Source organism: Orbicella faveolata, unplaced genomic scaffold, assembly GCF_042242905.1.
Source record: "Orbicella faveolata isolate gen_17 unplaced genomic scaffold, um_ofav_v1 contig_48, whole genome shotgun sequence".
In the NCBI taxonomy this organism is placed as follows: domain Eukaryota; kingdom Metazoa; phylum Cnidaria; class Anthozoa; order Scleractinia; family Merulinidae; genus Orbicella; species Orbicella faveolata.
Genome location: NW_028301578.1, coordinates 2,352,512 through 2,369,635, shown reverse-complemented (window position 1 = coordinate 2,369,635; position 17,124 = coordinate 2,352,512). Strand labels below are relative to the sequence as shown.

General features: G+C 39.2%; 1 protein-coding gene across 2 annotated transcripts; it reads left to right on the top strand.

The window, feature by feature from the left end:
- Positions 1-589: 589 nt before the first annotated feature.
- On the top strand, positions 590-6,476 carry LOC110051122 (uncharacterized). 2 transcript variants are annotated; one of them, XM_089281249.1, is made up of 2 exons: positions 590-774; positions 4,233-6,476. In XM_089281249.1, the coding sequence occupies exon 2, from the start codon at positions 4,252-4,254 to the stop codon at positions 4,834-4,836; it is 585 nt and encodes a 194-aa protein (XP_089137375.1). In that variant the 5' UTR covers positions 590-774; positions 4,233-4,251; the 3' UTR covers positions 4,837-6,476. The 2 variants fall into 2 exon arrangements, with proteins under 2 accessions (XP_089137375.1, XP_089137374.1); XM_089281248.1 differs by lacking the exon at positions 590-774 and adding an exon at positions 785-907.
- Positions 6,477-17,124: the final 10,648 nt, after the last annotated feature.

Genomic DNA, 17,124 nt, shown 5'->3' with positions numbered 1-17,124 from the left:
TTACCACACGGACATTATCAATACGAGATCCGCCACGCAAGCAAGCCTCACAAGTATTATCAGTACAATTCTGCCCTACAGGTCAGCTGCACAGGCATAATCAGTACAAATTCGCCACGCCGGTGAGCCTCAATAGAATTATCAGTACCTTTTCGCCACGCAGAAAAGCCTGAGAGGCATTATCAGCACGATGGCGCCACGCAGGAAAGCCTTACAGGCATTTACCCAACAGAAAACGAGACTCGAGAAGTTTTACAAGTCTAGCGTTGCACCCCTACGACACATTAACTACAACGTACCACATTTGCCTGAACATCCGGTCGGACTTCAGCCGCTGGCTAACACTACTACCTCTGCTATTGCTTCCGTCTTCTGCTACAAAATCCGGCGAGCAGCCACCGAGTAATTCGGTGATGATACATATATCAAAAATTGCTAAACTCTTCACTGCCGCGGTCTCGAGTAGATTAAGAGGTCGGAACACCTGTAAAATCTCTTATAGCTTCATTTGCATAATCCGTAGGGTATTGAATACATGTATCAATGCAAACTGAGTTTGCATAACGTGTTCCTCCTTTTCTGAGAAAAAATGGTAATTGTCACGGTTGAATGTGTAGATGAGCTTCGTCAACGTTGTGGCACACCGTACCTGGCTATCTGTCAGATTATTCTTTCCAAGTAGTACAAAAATCACAAGCTATAAACTTTCTAGGGGTTTCTACGAACGTCGATGTAGATCACGTAAACAAAATATTTGGGCAATCTTGATCCTTGGTGAGTGTCTTAAATTCTTACACTTCTGCTCTTGCGCAGTTGTTCGATCACTTCCTGCAGATAGCTCCTGCGCTGACTGAGCTGCTCAGAGGACTTGTCAAGATTTTCTCCACAGTTTAAAGCACTTTTGACAGTATGTATGCCTTTACATTTACCTAATAACACTCACGGTTACCCAGCAAGAACGTAATCGTAGGCAAGGACGGCAAACTGCTTAAGCTGTTGCTATCTCAGTTTTAAGATCTTTTCTTGTTCAGTCATGCAGAGGCATATCTTTGTAAGCTCTGGGTTTGATGAGGGAGGAACTTATTCAACGAATGTTCGAGGTGCTCTATGTTTGGTTTCTGGCCACGTTAGCTGCTCCTCCCCGCCCTCCTACCCCAACCCCATTTCCCCCCCTATCTTCGCATTTCAAACGCATTTATCCAGGTAATAACTTATGCCCCATCAAATTGAGTCTCTTTAGACGGGCAACTTCCATGGATAGGAAATCAATTTGTCAAAATTAGCTGTACTGTCGTTTGTCACACCGCATATCCTTAGGCTGATCATTTCCATGCATACGTTAATCCATACGTCGAACTAAATGAAATGACGGCAAAGCTAGTTTCAATTTAATTGGACGTCGACCCCATTATAAATCATTCTGAGACTGGCTCTGCGATCTGCCAGCTCCTAAGTCGACATTTTGAGCCCACGTAAGACTGAAAACAGGAAATAGAATAGGAGGCCGGAGAGATCAAAAGGGACACAAGACTGGTTGCGTTTACATCCCAGTGAAGGATTCGCTTACAAGGACGGGGACTCCTTTATTATTGCCAAAACCACCGTTAGAACCCAAATATTTTGTGTCTTTAACGGAGAAAGCTGTGCAGCTTTAATAAGCAAATCATCGTGTCGGAACGGAATATGCATCGCTTTGCTAGTTTTACTGTTCGGAATAACAAAGGCTTTCTTTTGTTCTGTTTCAACAAAAGACTTGCAAAGGAGCCGCTAGCAAACAGGAAGTTGTTAGCGTAGGTTCTTTCCCGGAAACGAAAAAAACAAACAAACAAATAGCATAACAAAACACAGAAATTTAAATTTTCTGGCGGGTTTTCTTTGCTATCTGTTCTTTCAATTTCTTGGCTTCAGTTGTTTACAACCGCTGTTTCAATTCTGTTGCCTTGTCGAGCATCTGTTTTGATTTCTATGTAAGTCATTTGCCAAAAATACAAGGCAAGAAGTTTTCGCACTAGCAATATTTTTACTAGACTTGTGCTCGTTTTACCATCCTGCTGAAATTAAGGAACCCGTCGCGTGACAGTACGTAGCACTCGAGAGAAGTTTTAATTCACTAAGTAATAATGAATATTCAAACTTGTCCAGGTATGCTGATTGTTTTGCTTTACAGGAATTGTTCTTGGGTCTACTGAAAGCCTGATCTCAGCCCTGGTTTAACCTCAATAGGAGAGGTTCCTCATCATTCTAGCGTTTTTTACGTTCACTCACAGTTGTCTTGCCAGGAGAGGCCAGATACGCTCAAAACCATTAAAATATCGCCATCATTCCTTTTTCCGAGAAAGAACTGTTATTACATTAATGTAGAAAAAACAACTGCTCGGCTTGAGATAAAATGCATGATATCAGCACTTTGTCCACCATCCTTCATCCTTTACAGTTATTTACCTATTTACTTAATACAGTCAAGGGTTTGAACCCGGAAGTAACAGCTAATCGTGTCGTGTGATTGTCCGGGTGAGGTTGGCCTAGTAAGGACCGTTATTGGCGACTGCATGTGACTGACGTTTCGACGAGTCTAATTGTTAAAACCATGATTAATTAAGCTAAGCCTGGAATTTGATCCAGTCCAAGACAAATTAACAGTGATATTCGCCCCCGTGAACTTTCATATCAACTTTCAAAAACATGAAAACTCGGTTTACCTTTGATCACAAGTTAGGGTTTATCGGCTGTCGAACAACCAGCCCAGCTCATTGTCGGCTCGACAAATCAAACTCACAGTCCTCGAGAAGTCCTTTATATTCAAAGTAAAGCACGTCATTGGTTTAATTTATATTATAGTCTGTATATTAGATACAATACAATACAAACGTTTATTTTAACTCCCAAGCTGGACTTTTCAGTTACAATGTCTATGATATAACAGCCTAAATATATATTTAAGAAATAGAAAACATGTACCGTGTTTCTATGGAGTTATAGAAACACGAGTGGAAGTTTGGGAGAACGAGAAATGCTGTGGGAACACGAGCCGTAGGCGAGTGTTTTTACAGCTTTTTCAAGTTCTTCCAAACTTTCACGAGTGTTTCTGTAACTCGATAGAAACACGGAGAACATGTTTTCTATTTCTTTTAGAAAACACCACGACGAAGAAAAGGAGAACAGCTTGTTTACTTTGATCATCAAAACGTAAATTCTCTTTGCTCGCGCCATCATTACGTGAACAGCTCGTGCTAGTTCTGTGTTTCCATCGAGTTATAGAAACACGATTTTTGACCAATCAGCGCGCGTATTTTCTTAGGACTTTTTTCTATATATAAATACAAAAAGCTATCACAATGTAGTTGTTGTATACGTTAGAGCAAAAAAAGTACAGTAATATAAAAAATAATACATCAATTAAAAAAAGGGAAAAGAGGGGTTAAAAGAATTCACCCAGGCGTAATTTTTCCACTTAGAGTGGCATTCAGTAAGCGGCGTCTAAAAACGCTCACATTCTCAGCTATTTGCGAGACATTCGAAAGATTATTGCACAACTTGCGTCCTCGGTACGTAAATGCACGTTGCCCAGAGGACAAACGGCATCGAGGGATGTGGAGAGGATTAAACGATCTTGTTACCCTACTATGAATACGAGAACACGGAACAAATGTGGTCATTAATAGATTAATGGGGAGCAGGGTTGGTGCAATGGAGAGAGCGCTCGCCTTCCACCAATGTGTCCCGGGTTCGATTCCCGCACTCGACGTCATAAGTGGGCTGAGTTTGTTGGTTCTCTACTCTGCCCCGAGAGGTTTTTCTCCGGGAACTCCGGTTTTCCCCTCCCCTCAAAAACAACATTTGATTTGATTTATTTGCTTGATTTCATTTATTTGATTTACAGTCTCCCCAATTAGTAGAGCACTCGCGCTCGGCTAGAATGATTTGAGACTTAAGTAAAGTTATTATTATTATCACGAGAGAAAATAATGGTCCCCCTTTCTCTTGTAGATTATTAATAACGCAACCTTAAAGGTCGGTAGTTTTACGTATCTCAGTTATTCAGTTTGGAGGCTGAAATTTAGATGAAGGCGAAATAAGCGCTATGACTCTTTCACCAAGATTTTTCATGAATTATCTTCCAACTGCTTTGCTATCTACAGCTTAAATGCCTAGCCCTGTTGTTTCTTTGATTTTCGTTATAAAGTGGAGACTATGTTGTTTAAAATTGAAATGCAAGCTCTCTAATCTTGTAGACAAACCGAAGCCCACAACATGGCAGCCCTTATTGGGGAAAGAGTTGGAATAAAAGACACGTCGCGTAGCGTTACAGTACCAGAGAACCCAAAAGCCAAACTGATGTACTACCTCAACTGTGTGGCAACAGTTATTCAGCTCGACAATCCCAATCTCCGCAGACTGAGAGACTATCAGAGGTACCATTCACTAAGCGACGCAGAAATTGACGCCTTGTTGGTATTGATCCTACTTTTAAGCCCAGATGAGCTGATTGGCAAAGTATTCTTCCCGAGCGAAGACTGTGGAGGACGCACTAACCAATTCTTTGAGTTGAGCGCAGTTACTCACATGTTGGCTGTGTCAGACAACGTTCTGATTGGAGGAGAAAGCAAGAGAGTTGCCAAAATAATGTTTTATCAGAGGCGCTGGATGGAAGACAACTACATTTCACCCTTGAGGTCATTTGGGAGTCGTCTGCAAAGGCTGGCACGTGGTCTACCAGGAAGAGCACCAAATCCCACCAGAGCACTACCTCCACCATCTCGCCCCAGAGCACAACCTCCTCTACGCCCTCAGCCACGCCCTAATACTTCTACTGCCTGTTGTTGCATTGTTATGTAGCAATCTACGCAGTTTAATGCCGCAAAGAAGTCATGGCAGAAACGAATGAAGTCAATGCACTCACATAAAGATAAATAACAGTTTCCATGACGGAAATCACTAGCTTGTATTTTATTCAAAATGTGTTCAGCGTATAGGTCAGTTTCAAAGTACTTATTGTTACATTTAAGGCAAGTCATGGCGCGGAGCCGCGTATTTAAGTAAGTTGATAAGTTTTAAGGAAATGTGTAGATACAGTCTGCCATCAAACGTTGGTAAATTTCTTAAACAACCGAGTGCCAGACTGGAGAAAACTTTAGGGGACAGGTCTTTTACAGCCGCTGCAAATAGACTTTGGAATGAAATGCCTTTGAGTCTAAGAAGTGCGGGCACTTTAGCCAATTTTAAATCTAGTTTACAGCGAGGACACTCAAACCATGAACAGCTGACGTTTTCGTACATTTTTTTTTTTAATGATTATCCAATTACCACTCTACACACAAAAAAGAGGATGAGTGTTTCTTAGGCGCTAGTAACCCAAATCCTTTAGTCTGGATGAAGAAGTCTTACTGGATAATCAAAAAAAAAAAAAAAAAAAAGTGCAAAAAAAGTCAAGTGTTCACGGTTCGAGTGTCCTTTGGAAAACAATACGGTGTACTGTACATCTTGAAGCACTCAACTCTGAGCCAATCAGAGCTCATTCGAGTGTTCTTCATTAGTTACGATGTGTGACTGCACTTTTCAATGCTATAAAAAAAAGAATAAAAATAATATTGTTACGGATCTTGATCGTGACTAATAAAGATTCATGACAAAATTGGCATTAGAGAAAAAGTCCGGATAATCGAGAAATCGGGATAATCGAGGTACGGATGATCGAGGTTCGACTGTATATCTATTTTTAGTTAGCTCAGTTATAGTGTAGGTTAAGCAGTTAAAGTATGACGATTTTTTTCTTTTTAACGATTTCTTACTTAGTAGATTTTGATAGTTTACATAACGAGTTATTAGACTGTATTTTTAGTTTGTGCTCAATGAATAATTGCTTGATGGTAATGTCTTGTTAATCAACGTCTTGGTAATCAAAGCAGTTAAATTTCAGAGAAACATCTTCAGAGATCTACTAAGAGCGGTAGAGCGCTTTTTGATTGATCGTCGTAAAACCAAACCTTACGTAATCATAACGGCCAATGAGAACAAAGGAAATTATCAGAGGGAACCAATGAGAACACAAAGAAAACGCGTGTAACCGACCTGGAGCGCGGGAAAACGCAAGTGACCAACACGCAATTGGTTTTATAATTAGTTTTGCATCTGATTGGCTTATTGGGTAGCGCGAGTTTTCTAGCCCAATCAAAGAGCACAGTAAAACAAAACCAATCCAATCCGATGCAATCCCGGTAAGGTAGCGTGGTTTACTAACTTTGCTTCAAGATATAAATATATCAGTTAATGAGAGAAACTCAGTGGAATCTGACTACGTACAAGACTTCTCAATGTTACCCCTGAATTTAATACTGAAATGGCCCAGAGACACTTGATAATACGCCGAAGTCTCTTACAAGTTAAATTTTAAGGTGGCTCTAACTTCTCTTCAAGAATTTCTGTTAAAAACAACAATTGCAAAGAATATACAAAATAAATCACATTTGACCTGGGGTTCATAAGTGTTGAATTGATCAGTATCGGTACTGCCAGCTGAGCCACGAAGCTACACGGTGGAAGCGAGATAAATTTTAGTGGGCTCTTTGTTCCCTGTAAAAGAGTTTGATCACAGAGGATATATGAAATAAATCACATTTGACCTGCATCTTGAGAGGTCTGCCAAGAGAATAACCAACGAATCACAAAAGACCAAAACAGAGAATGGAGCAATCAGAGTTCAACGTTAATACGTACACGTTTTCCAACGCCAAGCACGGGAAGATGCATGTGAACAAGAAATGGAGATTGCAATTTGTTTTGCTTCTCACTGCTTTACGTAAATGACCTAAATGACCCTCACCACTGTGTCTTCGTTTTAAATATGTAAATGGCATCATAGATTTTAAGTTCAATACAAATCGAATTAGTGACATCTATTATAATAATGTGGCAAATCCAGTTTTGCTTACCGCGATTTAGACGCAGTTATGGAAAACAACGCCTTTTATATCAAGGACTAGCAGAATGGAACAGTATTGAGAAATCAACTCGTGAAATGAGGTCACTTTTACTTTTTAAGGCAAGCCTTGAAGACTGTAGTTTCTTAACCCATTTTTATCCTGTAATTTTATTGAACATTTTAATATTGTACTTTTTAACTTTTAATTTTTTTTAAGTATTTTGAACTTAATATTATCTTGCAGAGCCTCACTGAATAACACTTTTGGTGATGTGAGCTCAATGGTTAAATAACATTAAAGTAACATTATTATTATAATCAATCACAAGAAATAGCAAAGAAATATCAAAGCACATGCCTTGAATTGCTTTCCACTCCCAAAGGTTTCAAACGAAAGCAGCTCTAAGACAGTTGGTAATCCAAATAGATTATTATTTAAACGTTTTGAAACTAACCAATGAGGCATCGAAAATGAATAAATGATTCTTAGAGACGTTAGTAAAATAAATTATAGAATAACGATTGTTTCCTTTTCTGAGAATTAACGGAAATAATTGCAGTTGAATGCTCAGATAAGCGATGTTGATTAGTTACGTTACTGTCTGGCTATCTTTCCAATTAGAATAAATTACACGATGCAAGCACGTCTGATTAAATCGAACGCAGCAAACTCTCTAAGCGTTTGTACGGACGGGGACACGCGCACCCAGATGATGCGAACAATTATTTGAAGGAGTTCTTCAATCTCGATCCCAAGCATTCTCGTCCCAAGAGGCCTCGCTCCTTTTGGTCAGCCCAAAATCCACGACCTCTGGACAGGTCCAGTGAGATTACGGTTCTGATTGGCTTTGCAACACAATAGAATAAGACCGGAACCAATCAGATTTGTCAGACCTGACTCTGAGCATGCGCAGATTGACAGCAAGTCCGTGAATCGCGGACTTCCGGTGTTAGAACTGGCCAGAGGTCGTGATTCTTGGTGCTGACCAAGAGGAGCGCGGCCTCTGGGGACGAGAATGGATCCCAAGTGATAGTCTCAAATTCCTGCTCTTGCGCAGTTGTGAGATCACTTCCGGCTTGCTCTATAGATTGTTTCTACTGCTGACTTAGGTGTCCATAGGACTTTTCAAGACTTGCTTCACAGCTTAAAGCACTTTGGAAAGTATGTATTCTTTTACAGTTACTTGATAATACTCAAGGTTAACCTAACAAAAACGTATTCATAGTCACAGACGCCTTCGGAGGGCCAGCATGTCGCAACTGCTTTATGTAATGATTTTACCCAACCAACGGAATAGAATGCCCCTTTCGGTTTATAAGAGTGCTCAAATGTCACCGTCGCTAAGTACTATGAAGTCTTGCAGCCCAATGGGTTTCAACGCAGATCAGTAATTCAGTGTTCTGCTTACTTTTTCCGCTCCTTCGCGTACAGTTGGTATGCCCTCGCAGTTTAGATATTTTGCCCCTAGCTCGTTAAAAATATCAAAGTGGCTATGAAACACCGAATTCGTAAAAGTGCTTAGCCAGTGCCAGACTGGAGAAAACTTTAGGGCATAGGTCTTTTACATCCGCTGCCTACAGACTTCAAAAATGCGGGCACTTCAGCCGATTTTAAATCTAGTTTACAGCGAGTACACTCAAACCATGAACAGCTGACTTTTTTGAACATTTTTTAATGATTATCCAATGCCGGACCACTCTACACACAAAAAAGGATGAGTGTTTCTTAGGCGCTAGTAACCCAAATCCTTTAGTCTGGATGAACAAGTCTCAATTGATAATCAGAAAAAAAAAATGTGCAAACAAAGTCAATTGTTCACGGTTCGAGTGTCCTCACTGTAAAGACCTATATAGTCGAACCTCGATTATCCGGACTCGTTGGGATTAGACGAAATAGTCCGGATAATCGAAGGTCCGGATAATCGAAAATATGAATATTAATGAAGAAAAAAACTGTTGAAATAAAGCAATATTTAATCATGACACAACACTTTTACAAATCGTTTGGAAAATAATATGGTGTACTGTACATCATGAACCACTCAACTCTGAGCCAATCAGAACTCATTCGAGTGTTCTTCATTAGTTACTACGCGTGCGAGCGCTGCTTTTGCTCTTTAAAAACAAAACAAACTCGCTTTTGACTGCACTTTTCAATGCTATAGTTTTAAAAGGAATATTGCTACGGATCTTGATCGTGACTAATATATATTCATGACAAAATTGCCACTAGAGAAAAAGTCCGGATAATCGAGGTACGGATGATCGAGGTTCGACTGTATATCTATTTTTAGTTAGCTCAGTTATAGTGTAGGTTAAGCAGTTAAAGTATGACGATTTTTTTCTTTTTAACGATTTTTTCCTTAGTAGATTTTGATAGTTTACATAACGAGTTATTAGACTGTATTTTTAGTTTGTGTTCAATGAATAATTGCTTTATGGTAATGTCTTGTTAATCAACGTCTTGGTAATCAAAGCAGTTAAATTTCAGAGAAACATCTTCAGAGGTCTATTAAGAACATTAGAGCGCTTTTTGATTGATTGTCGTAAAACCAAACCTTAAGTAATCATAACGGCCAATCAGAACAAAGAAAACTATCAGAGGGAACCAATGAGAACACGAAGAAAACGCGTGTAACCGACCTGAAGCACGGGAAAACGCAAGTGACCAAGACGCGATTGGTTTTATAATTAGTTTTGCATCTGATTGGCTGATTGGGTAGCGCGAGTTTTCTAGCCCAATCAAAGAGCACAGTAAAGCAAAACCAATCCAATCCGATGCAATCCCGGATTACTGTCCACTCAATTGAAGATTCGGTAAGGTAGCGTGGTTTACTAACTATGCTTCAAGATTTAAATATATGATTAATGAGAGAAACTTACTGGAACCTGACTACGTACAAGACTTCTCAATGTTACCCCTGAATTTAATACTGAAATGGCCCAGAGACACTTGATAATACGCCGAAGTCTCTTGCAAGTTAAATTTTACGGTGGCTCTAACTTCCCTTCAAGAATTTCTTTTAAAAACAACAATTGCAAAGAATATACAAAATAAATCACATTTGACCTGGGGTTGATAAGTGTTGAATTGATCAGTGCCGGTACTGCCAGCTGAGTTACGAAGCTACACGGTGGAAGCGAGATAAATTTTAGTGGGCTCTTTTGTTCCCTGTAAAAGAGTTTGATCACAGAGAATATATGAAATAAATCACATTTGACCTGCATCTTGAGAGGTCTGCCAAGAGAATAACCAACGAATCACAAAAGACCAAAACAGAGAATGGAGCAATCAGAGTTCAACGTAAATACGTATACGTTTTCCAACGCTTTTCTCACTGCTTTACGTAAATGACCTAAATGACCCTCACCACTGTGTCTTCGTTTTTAAATATGTAAATGGCATCATAGATTTTAAGTTCAATACAAAGCGAATTAGTGACATCTATTATAATAATCGTGGCAAATCCAGTTTTGCTTACCGCGATTTAGACGCAGTTATGGAAAACAACGCCTTTTATATCAAGGACTAGCAGAATGGAACAGTATTGAGAAATCAACTCGTGAAATGAGGTCACTTTTACTTTTTAAGGCAAGCCCTGAAGACTGTAGTTTCTTAACCCATTTTTATCCTGTAATTTTATTGAACATTTTAATATTGTACTTTTTAACTTTTAATTTTTTTTAAGTATTTTGAACTTAATATTATCTTGCAGAGCCTCACTGAATAACACTTTTGGTGATGTGAGCTCAATGGTTAAATAACATTAAAGTAACATTATTATTATAATCAATCACAAGAAATAGCAAAGAAATATCAAAGCACATGCCTTGAATTGCTTTCCACTCCCAAAGGTTTCAAACGAAAGCAGCTCTAAGACAGTTGGTAATCCAAATAGATTATTATTTAAACGTTTTTAAACTAACCAATGAGGCATCGAAAATAAATGATTCTTAGAGACGTTAGTAAAATGAATTATAGAATAACGATTGTTTCTTTTTCTGAGAATTAACGGAAATAATTGCAGTTGAATGCTCAGATAAGCGATGTTGATTAGTTGCGTTACACTGTCTGGCTATCTTTCCAATTAGAATGAATTATACGATGCAAGCACGTCTGATTAAATCGAACGCAGCAAACTCTCTAAGCGTTTGTACGGACCGGGACACGCCCACCCAGATGATGCGAACAATTATTTGAAGGAGTTCTTCAATCTTGATCCCAAGCATTCTCGTCCGAAGAGGCCTCGCTCCTTTTGGTCAGCCCAAGAACCGCGACCTCTGGACAGGTCCAGTGAGATTACGGTTCTGATTAGCTTTGCAACACAATAGAATAAGACCGGAACCAATCAGATTTGTCAGACCTGACTCTGAACATGCGCAGATTGACGGCAAGTCCGTGAATCGCGGACTTTCGGTGTTAGAACTGGCCAGAGGTCGTGATTCTTGGTGCTGACCAAGAGGAGCGCGGCCTCTGGGGACGAGAATGGATCCCAAGTGATAGTCTCAAATTCCTGCTCTTGCGCAGTTGTGAGATCACTTTCGTCTTGCTCTATAGATTGTTTCTACCGCTGACTTAGGTGTCCATAGGACTTTTCAAGACTTGCTTCACAGCTTAAAGCACTTTGGAAAATATGTATTCTTTTACAGTTACTTGATAATGGCTCAAGGTTAACCTAACAAAAACGTATTCATAGTCACAGACGCCTTCGGAGGGCCAGTAGCCAGGTCGCCATGTCGCATCTGCTTTATGTAATGATTTTACCTAACCAACGGAATAGAATGCCCCTTTCGGTTTATAAGAGTGCTCAAATGTCACCGTCGCTAAGCTCGCTAAGCACTATGAAGTCTTGCAGCCCAATGGGTTTCAACACAGATCAGTAATTCAGTGTTCTGCTTACTTTTTCCGCTCCTTCGCGTACAGTTGGTATGCCCTCGCAGTTTAGATATTTGCCTAGCTCGTTAAAAATATCAAAGTGGCTATGAAACACTGGATTCGTAAAATGAATTTATGTGAAACTAGTCAAAGTTTTGGAATTGTAATCAGTGAATTGCTGAAGAGTGCACCACGATGAAGAGACCTCATTTCACGTCATGTTCCCAAGCGAGTCAAATAAGCTACAGATACTGCAAATTTGTCTGTTTCATCAAAATTTTACTTAGTGAAGTATATGATAAATTCTCCTACTCTTATCATCTGTAAACTAATGCCGTCCCCTCAAAGTTCAGAAAAAGCTTTTTACAAAAGGAAATTAATTATGTCAGTGTGTAGGAACCGCAAGGAACGACTTTATTTACCCTTTGGAGACAATACCCTTCCACGGTTTTGCCAATATTTGTGACCCACGTTCGTACGCGTCAGGTAAAAAAAGATTCGTCGATACTACTAGAAAGAACGTCTTAAAATTAGTTTAGTTCCGTTGGTTTGAGAGCGATATGCTGAAAGCTATCATAAGTTCCGCAAAGTTGCGAAATGGGAGGTCAGGTCACAAACTCACTTGCGCTCTAGTGTACAAAGGTGTGTTAAATTTCGCAACGTCAAAGAGCTATATCGATGACTTGGCAGTTCTTTTGAATTTAAGACGCTCTTTCTAGCAATGTCGAAGATTTGTTGCTATTAACTGGTCCAGGTCAAAAAATTGTAAATCGTGCCGAAGGATCTACTAAAATTTGTTTATGCGGTGCATTACTTCAGGATGGATACAGTTTAGTAAGAAATATAGTTAACACAATTCCTTAAGCCTCGCAAGTTCATTGTAATATATAAATATTACAAGAATTCTTAAAAGGACAAAAATGGCATACTGTATTTCAGAGGTAAACGACAAATGCTCGTGGATGGCAGTGAGCGGGTGTTCACGTTTCGTTTCGGGAGTTTTAACAAACTTCAGTTGCGTTACGTTTAGAAAGTCAAGTGGTTTCAAACCCGGCAAAAGGATATATATCAGTTTTGGGGAAGTTATAATCAAAACAGTACAAGAGAACTGTTAATATAATCTCGCTGATATTATTTCTAATTCATAAACTGCGCAAAGTAAATTGAAAGTAGAAATCAATTGCAAAACCATTCAAACGGGGAAATATTAGACGACTTTGTTTGCCTGCCATTGCGCGACCATTTAAAGTGCCTATGAAGTAAAAAATAATTGCTGCTGACTTGAAAGGGTTTTCGTTTTAGAGATGTTCACGTTTTTTTTTGTATGTGAGTGATGACGTCATAGGTGGTTCCAGAAAAACAGTTCAACACTCAATCAAGAATATCTCTAGAAATATTAGAGCAGTGTTCTTTAAACTTGGCGCCAGCAATGTACATCACAAAAGAAACAAAACGACACCCATCGTGCCGTCGCCATGACAACAGTTATGCCGCTGGTCCTGTTTTAATGAAAACTAAAATTTCCAGATTTTATCTTAAACAAGGATTATCCACTCCCAACAATCTGGTGGGGAGAGTTTAGGGTTGCAAATGGGCATATTTCGTTTTTCACAGAAAGAAACTGGAGCCAAAAGTGTTGCCATGACAACAGCACAGAAAGTGTCATTCTGTTTCATTTGTGATGTTCATTTCTGGTGCCAAGTTTGAAGAACACTGTCCATTTAAACACATAAAAATTCTGCAAGTGAAGGAGGAGGCCAGGCGTTGGGATAATTCCTCTCACGCAAAAATGTTTTTAAAGTGCCTATGAGGAATTGCTGGTTATTTGAAAGGCTTTTCAAAGTAAAGAAGAATGGCGTTTACCTTTTTGGAATACCATTTTTCGTTCTAGAGCAGGAGCAGAGAGTGCTATTTTTGTGATATCCCCCGTTGTTTCATCGCAGGAATTGCAAATGGTTTTAACCAATCACAACGAGAACAGTATCCTAACTCGCTAAACTACGATATTAGGAGCGTATTCCATTTGGTCAAGAATTCCATCCTAACATTTCTGTGCGGAAGCAAGTGATAAAGGCTTTCTTGGTTCACTCTGCTGGACGATTTCCGGAGAAAACGAAACTTCTAAAAAAGTAGTCACTTCGCCACTTCTTTCAACTGATCTTGTCCAAAAAACACCATTACAATGAAAGAACATTATCAGGAATATACTAACTACTACATGCGAAAATGATATATGCCGAAATGAAACACACTGACCGGATTTGTAAGAGGAAACGAAGAAAAAGCATCAGGGCTTCAAATGTGTTTTAAAAAGATAAGTAAAAGATTCACAGCTTTATGAAACCTCCCGAAATTACAAAATCAAAAGGGTATAACTGTTTCATTTACACTGCATTCGTTGTAATTATTTAAGTCTTGCAAAAATTTTCAATTATATCAAGGGTTTCAGTAATGTTGAAATTGAAGATTATTTTAAGTTTTCCAACAGCCGTACAAGATACTCCAACAGATACAAAATTTAGAAGCCCTACTCACGAACAAATATCTTAAAGTATTCATTTTGGGACAGATACATTGATGACTAGAATTCCTTACCAAACAATGTTGTCGAAGCAGACAATGTCAGTAAGTTCAAGCAGCTTTCGTACTAGCATTAAAGGACGTTCGCGCTAATTGTTTCTGGGCATCCTCACTACGCACGCAAATTCACACGAACGTCATGTATCGAGCGCGCGCGCTAAGTGCTAAAATGAACTATGATAGGGCAGATGACCATTGCTATAGCTTTGCGTGGATTTAACGATCTTAGACGTTCGGTGACCCCTACTTTTCTTACCGGAAGCAGATTTTATTTACAATTATCTCCACATTGTCCAAAAATAAAACAAAAAATTAATGTGGGAAGATTTCTGTTCACAGGACATCGAATCCTGCCATCTTACGGCTGTAGGGCGCGTGAAACTGTGGTCGCTAAATGCCAACTTGTTCTTTAAGGAACCTCGCCAGCCACTTATTAGGTCCACTTAGACAATATTTGGCAGAGAACATTTCACTTCAAAAATCTAATTATAATATTTTTGGGCTTACAGACATTGTGGACTTATTCGCTAACGAGGCCCGATTTTTTCAGATTTAGGGTGTTCTTGCGGGCATATTCTCTCCAAAACGAAGTCGGTGACCCCCCATTTTTTTTTTTTTTTTTTTTTTTTTTTTTTTTTTTTTACATTTCTGACATAACTAACTCATCATCTTTCAGTGGCAAAAGTCTCAGGGAAAAATCAATGTTGGAAAATTCTCATGCGAACGTCTGTAAGTGCTGGTTATACCTCTCGTTTACGGACGGATGACTTAATTGATAAGGTCATTCCCCAGTATTGCATTGCGCATCCCTACTGCGCATAATTTCACGCGTGATTATCGCGCGGTCATTAAAAAAATTAAAATTAAAATTCAAGTTCCTGTAATATATACAATCAATACGCAAAGTTTCACAAAAATCTCAGTGTAGGTTCTTTTTCAGTGGAATGACCTTAATTATATCTTATAGTATATATAAACAAAAGCCTCTATTTTGCGCGAAAATATGCTAGGATATTTGTCCGCGGACATTATCTGTTCCGAGAAGCGAACAGTTTTCCGAGAGCGTAGCTCGAGGAAAACTGTGAGCTTCAAGGAACAGATAATGTCCAAGGACAAATATCCGCCCATATTTTGCGCCAAATGGAGGCCATTGCGTTTATTATCCTTTAAATATTTTTCGCAAAACACGCAGTTTTGAAAATTTGTGAATATTCTCGGGTATTCCCCAGTTTTAGCTGGGGAATATTCGGTCACGTGACGTGTTTAGACCAATTGCGTGCGAGCGAAAATATTTGATGGATTATAAATCTTGATATCCTGATAACTATCTTTAGTGCTGTATATATTTTTATAGTCAAATCATTCGCGGTTTGTCTTACGCTCTGCTTGACGGCAACAGCTACACAATTTCCCTTTTGCTATCCACTGTTTGCGAGTTCAAAACGGTGGATAAATTGGGAAACAGAGCCTGCACCTATGAGCAATGATCTGCAGTCACGCGCAGTAGACCTTTAGTACAAATCTACTAGCGTTCTATCAGGAATGCAATTTTCCTATTGGCTATGCTACTGACGTGTAGATAGTGAGTAGCCTGGCAGTGCGCAGTTGTTAACAAAATGGCGGCCGCCATTTTGCACCACGTCGCCGTCGTCGTGGGCGTAGTCGTCAGCCTCGTCGTCGTCGGCGTCGTCGTCGTCGTCGTCGTCGTTGTCGCCAGCTTCGTTGTCGGCGTCGGCGTCGTCGTAGGGCGCAGGCAGCCGCGATCCATGTTGCTAGCCATATTGACCATGAAAAGAAAAGATGAATGGTTTTCTAGTTCTATGCATGCACGTGGCTCTGTTGTAATAGTTATGGTGCTCCGCTAAGACTGAGGCTCTTCGGACCGTCGGAGCTGCGCTATGATCCGTTGTTTGACCGCAGGGATTATAAATATTGTTTTAGCCAATCACATCGAGCACTGTATCTTGCTGCAAGTAATATTACTGTATAGCTCGTTAATAGGCATTCAGCTAATCGCTGGGCGAAAGCTCGCCTACGGAAACATGATATACCGACTTTGGATAGGTAATGTTAGATCTGCAAAATAACAACCTAATAATTAAAGTAAAATATTGAAGTAGGACGGTAAATATATCTATTTTTTTTCTCTGCAACTGATGGGTAAATTTACCATCATTTTGAGACAATACTGAGTTCGCTCGATAAATTTCCTGTCAATTTTCTCTGTACAATGCAAGATATACTGTAGTTAATTGCTTCCGTGGTTTTTGCTTAAGTTAGAATTTAAAGAGTGAGGAACAAGTGTTTCTTTTTCTTTTTTTTTTTTTTTGAAGTTAAAAAAATTGACCACTTCACTTGGAAATCTCGCTTTAAATATGTGGGATTCTAACAGAAGGAGAATTAAGCGAAAAAGAAATTTCAATTTTGGCTAATTCTTGGTGTAAATGACATAGCTATGAAATGATTTTCTGAATATTTTTCGGATAAAAGTTGAAAAATGTCAAAAGGGAAAAGGTGATTGAGTCAACCTAGAATGTTCCTGAAAACGGCCAAAGAAAGGGAAAAGTAAACTGATATTCTAATTTCTTTTTCTGTAAATGAGGTTATATATGCTTCACTGTTTATATTTACCATTTTGCGGGAGTTTCATACGTAATGTCGAATTTACGAATTAATATAATTTGATGATTACACAAAGAAACGAAGAGAAACGCGGAAAGTGCTGCAACGGCGAAGAAACCGCGAAGAA